A 12,079-nucleotide genomic window follows, 5' to 3' on the forward strand; every position below is an offset into this window, starting at 1 on the left:
AGGCTAGAATTGTAACCTATTATAAAACTGTTTAAAACATGCAGTTTGAAAACTACTATGCAATCAAAAATGTATACATACCATATCAATGAAGAGATTGAAAATCTCTTGTAATATAACGATGATTCTGGCAGGGGTGTTGTAATATCGAGAATTGGCCCACACTAAACAAACTGTATGCAGTATAACATCAACATAGGGAGACACCTAAAACCATATGATCTTAATATTAGTAAAGGTAAATGTTTCCATAGCTCTTTTCATAATCAAGCCTAATATTAAAAAATAAAAACAGGAAATGCCGCACTAACATGTGTGATAGCATCTATGGAGCAAGAAACAGAATTGAAGTTTCAGGTCTATTACTTGTAACCTTTGTTCATAAACCTGAAACACTAACAGTCCGTGCCTGTTTTCAGCAAGACCAGGATAACATTCAGGCTTGGACTGAATAAGTGGAAAGTAACATACATGGCTAAACAAATACCAGGCAAAGAATAGGGTGGTTACCATTGCCCAGATTTTCTACACTGTGCTGTAACAGTGACTGTACCAAGGACTGTAATAATAGTAAGTTTATTTAGCTAGCTTTGCAACTGTAAGAAACACTTGTGTAGTTACTAGATGACGCAGTACATATCCTCCCTGATTAGTTTGTTATGCAGTGTAACAATGTAAGCAGTGAAAACTATGTACAGACATAAGTGTACATAAGCAATTACCTATACAACAGTGTACAAAAGTTTGTGTGAACAGTGAAACAAAGATTTGGCTCTTGCAACTTGGTGCATAGTGCATTGTGCGTACCTCTCCCCTTCTTTCAGCATGCAATGACAGTAAACAGCAGAGAAGACAACACAAAGAAAGTTCGCCAATCCAAACATGGATATGAATGGATCTATCTGGTGATGAAACCCCGATATTCTGTGCTGGGCCTGTCAGACTCTGGAGTGCGTGATACCACCAGCAGGCAGAGGAGAGACTGTTCCATGGCTCTTAACCATTTCACTGGACTCTCGAGGCACCTTGTCTGTACACGTTGTACAGATCCTCGAATAGGATCTGCATGAAGGTCCTGTGGTCACAGCAAGGCAGTTTGATTTGCCGTGTTAGCTGGTGGTGATGGCTTTGATACTTGCAAGAGATGACAGCGATTGTATACATATTGATTGCTGCTGAAAGCTACCACATAGCTGTTTGAATGCGGAATCTTGCTGTTGACCAGTTCCAACTGGCCATGTCCATGTGAGGTCTGGATCCAGACTATTTGGCCTGCTGCTAGGGCACAAGACTCCATGCCTGGCACAGCACAGAGCATACCTAAAAATCAGGTATCAACCTAATGAAGCTGAATTATTTGCATGCCAAACAGCAGATGCAGCATGTAATCAAAGGTAATTGATCCCACAATCAACAAACAGACCTAAGTTATGCAGTCTTGACACTGCCCACTTGTGAATGGTGATAAACAACTTAATGGAGAAAGAGGAACCACAAATATACCATTCTCAATGATGGAGAGGTCTAGCATATCAATGTAAAAGTCAAGGCATTTGCAACAATCTTCTGCCAGAAGTGCTAAGGAGGTGTTCCTTCTTGGCCTCCTCTTGAGGTCCCCAGCATCAAATGCTAGTTTTCAGCCAACTTAATTCAGTCTATGTGATATGAAAAAAAACAGCTGAAGTCACTGGATACTGCAAAGGCTATGATCCTTGACAGCATTCTGGCAAAAGTACTGAAAACTTATGCCTCAGAACTAGCTCCACTACTACGAAATAGAGGAGCAAATATGTAGAGGTATGTAAGAGTAATAATCAGGCAATTATACTAGCAGATTTCAACTTTCCCAACAAAAATTGGGATGGTGAAAGTGTTAAGGATTTAGAGGAGGGGGTGGGTTCCTTAAAATGTATCCAGGAGAGATTTTTGTATCAATATGTAGAAGACCCAACAAGGGACAGCGCAGAGCTGGATCTGGTTCGGGGGAACGAAGCCAGGCAAATGTTCAATGCAGCAAGGGAGGAACATTTTAGTGATTGTGACTACAACATGCTACAGTTCAAATTAGTTATGGATACTGAGAAAGATGTCCTGCAAAAGATGGCTTTGAATTGGATTTTAAGATTTAATTAAAATAAAGCAGGATCTTGCCAAAGTCGAGTGGGAAGAGCTGTTTGCGAGCAAGTCTACAGAAAAGCAGTGGGAATCATTTAAAAAAGGGCTGAGAAGTGTACAGAGCCAACATGTACCCTTGAGGGGGAAACATAGGAACAGTAAGTTCAGAAGACCCGAGATATCCAGGACAATTCAGGACTAGATGAGGAAGAAGAGAAAGGCTTTTAGCACGTCAAAAGGGAGCAATTCAGCTGCTGCTCTGGAGGAATATAAAAAGTGCAGAAGAAAGCAATTAGATGAGCAAAAACAGGACATGGAAAAAGACTTGTGAACAGGATTAGGGAGAATCCTAAAATACATTAAAGGTTAAAAGATTAAAATACATTAAAGGTTAACCAGCGAAAGAGTAGGGCCCATTAGAGATCAAGGGGGCAATGTGTATGTGAAGCTGCAAGACATTGGAAGGATGCGACATGAATACTTCTCTTCAGTCTTTGCTCAGGTAAAGAGGAATTGATACAGAATTCAGGAAGGGGGACTCTGAAGAACTTGTACAGTTTGACATAGGAAATAGAGTGGTATCTGATGGGCTTAAAAATGGACAAATCCCCAGGCCCAGATGAATTGACATTGCTGACACTATGGGAGGAAATTGCTAGGCTCTGACACAAATTTTTAATTTTCTCTGGCCACAGGGAAAGTGTCAGAGGTCTGGAGGAGAAGGTGGTTCTGCTTTTCAAGACAGGTGGTAGAGATGAACCAGGAAGTTACAGACCAGTGAAGTTCACGTCAATGGTAAGGAAACTATTGGAGAAAATTCTGAAGGAGAGAAATATCCACTTGGTAAGGCATGAAATAATTAGGAATAGTCAGCATGGCTTTGTCAGAGGGAGGTCATGCCTGACAAATCTGTTAGAATGCTTTGAAAATGTGATCACGTGTGGATCAGGGAAGTTCAGTTGATGTGGTTTAAATGGATTTTAGCAAAGCTTTTGACAAGGTCCAACATGGGAGACTCATTGAGAAGGTTAAAGCACATGGAATCCAGGGAAACTTGGTGATATGGGTCAGAAAGCGGCTTAGTAATAGGACACAAAGGGTAGTGGTAGAAGGCTATTCGACTGACTGGATGCTGATGTCCAGGATCAATGCTGGGATGCTTATTGTTTGGTATTTACCTAAATGATATTGATGAAAATGTGGGAAGAAAGTTAAGCAAGTTTGCAGATGACACCAAGGTTGGTAGGGTGGTTAATAGTGAAGAAGATGGTTGTAGGTTACAGGGAGATATAGATGGATTGGTGAAATGGGCACAGCAGTGGCAAATGGTATTTAACATTGATAAGCGCAAAGTAATGCAATTTGGAAGAAGAAACACAATGACAGAGCATTTAATAAATGGCAGGACACTGGGAAGCTCAAAGGAATAGAGGGATCCTAGGATATTTATTCACAGATCACTGAAGTCAGTAGAGCAGATGAGTAGGAGAGTTAAGAAGTCATGGAACACTTGCTTTTATCAGTCACGGCATAGAGCACAAGAGTAAGGAGGTAATGTTGGAGTTGTACAGGCCACAGCTAGAGTACTATGTACAGTTCTGGTCACATCACTATAGGAAAAATATGATAGCACTAAATTGGGTACAGAGGAGGTTCATCAGGATGTTCTCTGGGAATGACATTTGAGCTATAAGGAGAGACTAGATAGACTTGGATTGTTTTCTTTAGAGCAGAGAAGGCTGAAGCGGGCACATGATTGATGTGTACAAGATTATGTGGAGTATGGACAGGGTGGTAGGGAGCAGATGTTCTCCTTGATTGAAAGATCAATCACTAGGGGCAGAGAGTCAAATGGCATTTGAGAAAAAAAATCACACAGCAAGTGATGGGAATCCAGAATGCAGGGCTTGTGGAGGTTGTGAAAGCTGGAAACAATTATAACCTTGAAAAAGTATTTGGGCGAGCACTTGAAATATCGTAACATTCACGGACATGGAACAAGTGCATGAAAATGGGATTAGTATGACTTTAGTGGTGGTTGTTGTGGGTGGAGACTCGATGGGCCAAGTGGCCTTTTCTGCACTGTATGATTCTGTGACTAGACAAGTTGTTCAAGAACAGCTACAATATTGGCATTTTCCTGGTAATGTGAAAAATTGCCCAGGTATGTCCTGTCCACATAAAACAGGACAAAATCCAACCATGCCAATTACTACTTCATCAGTTTACTCTCAATGATCTGTAAAATATGGAAGGTATCATTGCCAGTGTTATCAAGTGGCACTTATTTAGCAATAACCTGCTTAATGACACTCAGTTTAGGTTCTGCCAAGGCCACTCCTGGCTTCAATTCAACTTTGGTCCAAACATGGCATGAATCTGAACTCCATAGATGAAGTGAAAATGACTGCACTTAACATCAAGGCAGCTTTTGACCAAGTGTGGCATTAAGGAGCCCTAGCAAAACTGAAGTCAATGGAAGTCAAGGGGAAAATTCTCAATGGTTTGGGTTAAAAATCTCCTCGATGCTGTTCAGCTTCCTCATCAATTGGCTGTTATTAACTGTGTTGTGCATACGAAGGAGGACACTCCTATGCAATTAGGGAATGCCCATGCTGATTCAGCTGCCGTATCGGCCTTTGTGATTGTTCCCACTGGGGGTAATCAGGATCTAAGTCGGGTACCTGCATTAGGGGACGAAGGGCATGCCAGAGATAACTGATGTTCAACATTTACAGAGGGACGCCTCTGATTCTGAGCGCACAATGGGGTATTTGTACTCCTTGGCAGGGACTTCTGGCTTACTCCAGTTGGTCAAGTTTGTATTCCGAATTCTTTATTGACTATTTGCATTCTTGTACCCATCTTGGCAAGGAGGGAATGGTACAGCTACTTCTAAAGACTTGGTGGCACCCAGATTTAAATACAGCAGCACAAACGCGGCTGGATCGATGCCTCGTTTGCATGAGAAATAATAAGGGTAAAGGTATTAAATGCCCTCCCAGAACCACCCCCTTGCCACTCCCTTTGCCTGTATACAGCTTGATTTTATTGAATTACTGAAAGTACATTGCTATAAATATTGTTTAGTAATAATCGAAGTGTTCAGTAAATGGATTGAAGCCTTCCCCACCAGGAATTGTACTGCACATACAATGGTGAAATTATTGTTGACAGAAGCTATTCCTCGTTTTGGGGTACCCAAAATGGTGAGCTCAGATAATGGACCACATTTTGTGGCCCGGATCAATATTGAACTGTGCGAAGCACTCGTAATTAAACGACTGCTCTGCACATATCATAAGAACATAAGAAATAGGAGCAGGAGTAGGCCATCTAGCCCTTCGAGCCTGCCCCACCATTCAATAAGATCATGGCTGATCTGTCGTGGCTCAGTTCCACATTCCCGCCCTCTCCCCATAACCCTTAATCCCCTCGCTTATCAAAAACCCATCAACCCGCGTCTTAAAAATATTTAGCGAGGCAGCCTCCACCACTTCAACGGGCAGAGAATTCCAGAGATTCACCACCCTTTGAGTGAAGAAGTTCCTCCTCAACTCCGTTCTAAACCGCCCCCCCCTTTATCTTGAGGCTGTGCCCTCTAGTCCTACTGTCCTTTCTGAGCGGGAAGAGTCTCTCCACCTCTACCCTATCCATCCCATTCATCATCTTAAATGTCTCAATGAGATCTCCCCTCATTCTTCTAAACTCTAACGAGTACAAGCCTAGTTTATTCAGCCTCTCCTCATAGCTCAACCCCCTCAACTCCGGTATCAGCCTCGTAAACCTCCTCTGCACTCCCTCCAAGGCCAAAATATCCTTGCGTAAGTACGGCGCCCAAAACTGCACACAATACTCCAGCTGCGGGCTCACCAATGCCCTATACAGCTGCAGCAAGACCTCCCTACTATTATATTCAATCCCCCTCACTATGAAGGCCAGCATCCTATTAGCCTTCCTGACCACCTGCTGCACCTGCAAGCTGGGTTTTTGCAACTCATGCACAAGGACCCCAAGGTCCCTCTGCACCGTCGCCTGCTGCAGTTTTTCGCCACGCAAGTAACAGTCCTTCCTACCATTATTCCTACCAAAGTGGACCACCTTGCACTTGCCAACATTAAATTCCATTTGCCAGTTCCTGGCCCATTCGCCCAGCCTATCTAGATCCTTCTGCAGACTCTCCACCCCCTCCGCGCAATTTGCCGTTCCACCAGTGTTGGTGTCATCAGCAAATTTCAACACTCTACACTCGGTTCCCTCCTCCAGATCATCTATATAAATGGTAAATAGCTGAGGCCCCAGCACCGACCCCTGGGGCACTCCACTAGTCACCAACCATCAATCCAAATAGCACCCATTAACCCCCACTCTCTGCCTCCTATTTGACAACCAATCCTCTATCCACGCTAACACTCTACCCCCAACTCCATGCCCCCTTACCTTCTGCAATAACCTCTTGTGAGGTACCTTGTCAAACGCCTTCTGAAAATCCAGAAAGACCACATCCACCGGCTCTCCTCTGTCCACCGCCCTAGACACATCCTCATAGAACTCCAATAAATTTGTCAGACACGTCTTCCCCTTAACGAAACCGTGCTGCGTCTGCTCTATCAAGCAATTCCCCTCAAGATGCCTCGCTATTTCCTCCTTGATGACGGATTCCAACATTTTACCTACAACAGACATTAAACTAACCGGCCTATAATTCCCTGCCTTTTGCCTGCCACCCTTCTTAAACAACGGCGTAACATTAGCCATTTTCCAATCTTCCGGCACTTCCCCGGAATCTAGCAACGTTTGGAAAATAACCAAGGCATCCACTATCACCTCCGCCATTTCTTTCAGAACCCTCGGATGCATTCCATCCGGTCCTGGTATCTTGTCCACAGTCAGTCCCTCCAGTCTGTCGAGCACCGCCTCTCTAGTAACAATAATGTCATTGAGGCCCTCCAGTCCTACCACCTTTCCATCACTAACACCCGGCAAATTATTCACGTCCTCCTCCGTGAAGACCGAAACAAAAAAGTTATTCAAGACCTCAGCCATTTCCCCATCCCCTACCACTAAGTCCCCCCTCTCATCCTCTAAGGGTCCAACGTTCACCCTAGCCAGCCTCTTCCTTTTTATATATTTATAAAAACTCTTGCTATCCTTTTTTTATATTAAGCGCTAGCCCAGCTTCATAGTTTCTCCTACCCTTCTTTATCAACTTCTTTGTCAATCTTTGTTGACATTTAAACCTCTCCCAATCCTCTTCTCGCCCACTACTCTTAGCTACTCTAAACGCCTCCGCTTTTAATTTAACACTTTCCTTCACCTCCTTCGTTATCCACGGCTTATTACCTCTCCTCCTACGGTCCTTTTTAACCATCGGAATAAATTTCTGCTGAGCACCAAGAAAGATCTCCTTAAAGATCCTCCACTGCTCCTCAGCAGACCTACCTTCCAACGCGCTCCCCCAGTCAACATTCGCCAATTCTTCTCTCATCCTACCGTACTCCCCTCTGCTCAAACAAAGGACGCGTGTCCAGGAACCCACTTCTCCTCCTCCATCTGCACCAGAAACTCCACCATACAATGGTCACTCTCCCCAAGAGGATCCTTCACCGCAAGGTCCCTAATTCTACCCGCCTCATTACATAACACCAGATCCAAGATAGCTCGCTCCCTTGTCGGCTCCAACACACACTGTTCAAGGAAGCTATCCCGGCAGCATTCCAAGAACTCCTCCTCGAGCCCACCGTGTCCAACATGGGTCGACCAATCAATATGTAGATTGAAATCCCCCATAATTATCGCCGTTCCATTCCTGCATGCCGCACTTATTTGCACGTTAACAGCCCGCCCCACCTCCAGATCATTATTCGGGGGCCTATAGACGACACCCACCAGCGTCTTCCTCCCTTTGCTGTTCCTAATCTCCACCCACAACGATTCCACGTTCTGCTCTTTGGTTCCTATATCATCCCTTGCTACCACCCTGATGCTATCCTTAATCAGCAGAGCTACGCACCCCCCTTTTTCCTCCCGCCTATCCTTCCTAAACACTTGATACCCCTGGACATTCAGCTCCCAGTCCCTGTCACCTTGCAGCCACGTCTCTGTAATGGCCACCAGATCATATCCATTTGTGCTGATCTGCGCCACCAGCTCATCCACTTTATTCCGAATGCTTCGTGCATTCAGATAAAGTGCCTTCATCCCAGCCTTCACCTGGACCCTATTTGCCAGAACACCACCAACCATACTCACGCCCCCTACTCCCTTTATTATTGGGACATCCTCGGCCTCTTCCCTTACCTGTACCCTCTCCTTAACTTTAGACCCCGTAATGTCACCTACCCTCGCACCCTCCCCCCCCCCCAATTAGTTTAAAGCCCTGTCTACAGTCCTATTTACACGATTCGCCAGGACTCTGGTCCCAGCACGGTTCAGGCCAACCCCATCCCGCCCGAACAGGTCCCACCTACCCCAATACTGATGCCAATGCCTCATAAATTCAAACCCATTCCTCCCACACCAATCCCTGAGCCACCCATTCACTTCCTTAATCCTGTCAACCCTACGCCCGTCTGCACTCGGTTCAGGCAGTAGCCCAGAGATAACCACCTTGTCGGTTCTACTTTTTAATTCCATTCCCAGCTTTTCATACTCCCTCCCCAGATCCTCAGTTCGCATTTTGCCTACGTCGTTGGCACCCACATGTACCACAACGACCGGATTCTCACCCTCCCACTCCAGGTTCCTCTGCAGCCCAGATGCGACATCCCGGACCCGAGCACCAGGCAGACAACACACCCTTCTGTGCACTTTGTCATTGTGACAAAGGACAGTGTCAATACCCTTAACCCCACTATCCCCAATTACTACTACGTTCCTTTTCACCTTCTCTTTGCCTATGTCCTGCGTCTGCATCACTGTACTGTGTGCAGTTTGCTCACCAGCCTCACCTCCCTCGTTCTCATCCAGACTGGAAGCAAGAACCTCAAACCTGTTATGCAGATTGAGAGGCTGAGGCATCCACTCCCCACCCTCCTTCCTCCGCTCCCCACCCTCCTTCCTCCGTCAGCAGCCCCCTCTTGTTCCTGACCCTTAGAGTTAGCCAGTCCAGGGGGGGTGGATGTCACTTGCACCCCATTGGCAATGGCAGCCTCTCTCCCCCTGATGAGCCTCAGTGTCTGTAGCTCAGAGGCCAGCTCATCTACCTTGAGCTGGAGCTCCTCCAGCAACCTGCACTTACTGCAGACATGGTCACTGGGAAGGACCCTGGGGTCCACCAGCTCCCACATCATACAGAAACAATACATCACATGCCCCTCCATTATTCACTGTAGTAGTATTGAAAATTTCAACATGAACTTACCTGGCCCTTTTTCTCCCTAGCCCTTTTGCTCCCAAGCCCTAATAGCTCACTCTGCTTCCCTCTCACTCCACTGCCCGCTCCGACGCTGCCCGCTGTCTACACCAGGCCTCCTTTTAAACCTGGCGCTGTTTTAAAGCCTGCTCCCCCACAACTCCCTGCTATCCACTCCCTTAGAATTCTTAAAGCGGTAGATACAAAAAGCCCGCAAAAATGCTTTTAAATGATTTAAACAGTTCTACAAGGTAAGTTCTTACTACGAAAGTGCTTTAAACTTATTTAAACAGGTTTTTAACAGGTAATTTCTTATCTGTCTCTCTGCTCCTTCACTCGTCTGCTCCAGCAAACAATGGACCAGCAGGCAGCAGGAATTGTGGAAACGGCCAACGGGACTTTAAAAGAAAAATTATCTAAATTAACTGAAGAAACTGGGTTAAATTGGTTAAAGGTATAGCACTTGGCATTGTTTCACATGCAGGTGACTCCACATTCGCGGACCGGACTGTCAGCTGCAGAGATAGTCTATGGTCATGAGGACTCCCTGGGATGCCCATGAAAAACCCCTCTGTGCAGTTCCAGTCACCCTATTATAGAAAGGATATTATTAAATTAGAAAGAGTGCAGAAAAAATTTACTAGGATGCTACCAGGATTGATGGTTTGAGTTATAAGGAGAGGCTGGATAGACTGGGACTTTTTTCTCTGGAGCGTAGAAGGTTGAGGGGTGATCTTATAGAGGTCTATAAAATAATGAGAGGCATAGAGCAGCCAGATAGTCAATATCTTTTCCCAAAGGTAGGGCAGTCTAAAATTAGAGGGCATAGCTTTTAAGGTGAGAGGAGAGAGATACAGAAGTGCCCAGAGCAGCAATTTCTTCACATAGAGGGTGGTGAGTGTCTGGAACAAGCTGCCAGAGGTAGAAGTAGAGGTGGGTACAATTTTATCTTTTAAAAAGCATTTAGATATTACATGGGAAGATAGGTATAGAGGGATATGGGTCAAATGGGGGCAATTGGGATTAGTTTAGGGGTTTGAAAAAAAGGGCAGCATGGACAAATTGGGCTGAAGGATCTGTTTCCATGCTGTAAACCTCTATGACTCTATGTGGAACATGAGTGAGGCTTTGGGTGGGATCCATTGGCTGCAGATGCTCCTGGACCAGAAATTAATCGCCCCAATTTCTACACTCGCCCACCACAAAGAGGAATTTCAGCCACAACCTCAGTTTGAGTTTCGTGAGGGAACAGAAGATGGAAGATTGCCTGGTTTGAAACTACTGGGCCAATCTAGTGTGATTCATAGAGGTTTATGTAAAAGAAAGCAAAAAGTATATTAGCTTGTAAGTACTGGGGAAGTATCCAGAATAAAGGGGCCAAGGCAACCATGGTCAATAACTGAATGAAAATTTTGGGGGTGATTCTCCCAAAAAGATGCTAAAATCGCATGAAAATTGGAGTAAATCCTGCTGGTTTTTCAGCGGGAGTTTCCAAAAGAATCTCCTACACTCTATGGACTACTGCAGTAGAGAGATTCACATTAAAATGCTGAGGGCAGGGCCAATTTCTGCAACAGGGACGGCACCATAACGCTGACTGGGCCACTGCACACGTGCAGATCGGTCAACACCAAGACCGATGCATGCGCAGTAGCCCTGCACTGCTGGCCAGCCCCACAACCCCCATAATGCTGTCCCCTCCAACCCCCCATGGCCCGATCACTGGCTCCATGACCACGTACAGGCCAGCTTCGACACCACCCTCCCCTAACCTTGACTGCCTGCCTTGCTCTCCCACCCCACTTCCTTCCCTAATCTCCTGACCCCCCCCCCCCAAAACCAGCAGTTCTGACCGCCCCCCCTCAGCAGGTTGTTCCCCCCACATCCCCCCATCCCAATGCCCAGTCCCGATTGTTGGCCTGTCTCCCTCTGCTCGGGATCCCCTATACAGAGTGTCAGCGGGACCCCCACCAATCTCCTTTGGGCAGTGCTAGGGAGTCAGGCTGGCACTGTATAGGTGGCAATGCCCAGGGGGCAGCCCCAACACTCTAGGGGGCCTTGATGGTCCCTCTTCAGTCCAACATGGTCAGGCCGCCAGCTCCCCACTAATGGGGAGCTTTTGTAAACCCTGCTGGAGTGAAACACTTCTGGCAGGGGGAGGGGGAAGGGAGCGGGGTTGGGGAGTCAAGCAGGCCTGGGGATGTCAGTTCCAGATCCACTAATGATATTCAAATTACATTAAAATTAACATTTAAATAATTTATGCAGCTCTGCACCGATTTCTGTCACGGAGCTGATAGTGCTGAAAATCCAGCTGCTGAAGACGCGCAGAGGCCATGGCACCCAGCAGCGAGCCCATGAAACTACTTCCGCTGAATTTCCCGGCTTGTTGCGCTGCTAAAGGGAGAATTTGCCCCTTTATGTTTGCAAAGAGCTGGATTTAACGCGAATTAAAGATGTTTCCAGACAATTGTGGCATACATATGTTTCCTACAGAAGTTGAACAACTTTTAAAATTGCTTGACTTATCAGAAAATTCTTGAGGAGGATAAGAAGCAAACCTGAGTACTTAATATACATTATTAGAAACCATATTATTGTTAATGGTCC

The 12,079-nt window shown here is 45.7% G+C and overlaps 1 protein-coding gene across 1 annotated transcript in view; it reads right to left on the minus strand.

The window, feature by feature from the left end:
• The window catches only part of LOC145356565 (dynein axonemal heavy chain 17-like), an 811,195-nt gene that overhangs the window by 726,342 nt on the left and 72,774 nt on the right, over positions 1–12,079 (minus strand). The window contains exon 7 of the mRNA XM_080209339.1: positions 82–207. Within this exon, the coding sequence (XP_080065465.1) occupies positions 82–207 (126 nt within the window). The remainder of the gene's footprint in view (positions 1–81; positions 208–12,079) is intronic.

The sequence above is a fragment of the Carcharhinus amblyrhynchos genome, chromosome 21 (assembly GCF_965287045.1).
Source record: "Carcharhinus amblyrhynchos chromosome 21, sCarAmb.v2.hapA, whole genome shotgun sequence".
Taxonomy (NCBI): Eukaryota; Metazoa; Chordata; class Chondrichthyes; order Carcharhiniformes; family Carcharhinidae; genus Carcharhinus; species Carcharhinus amblyrhynchos.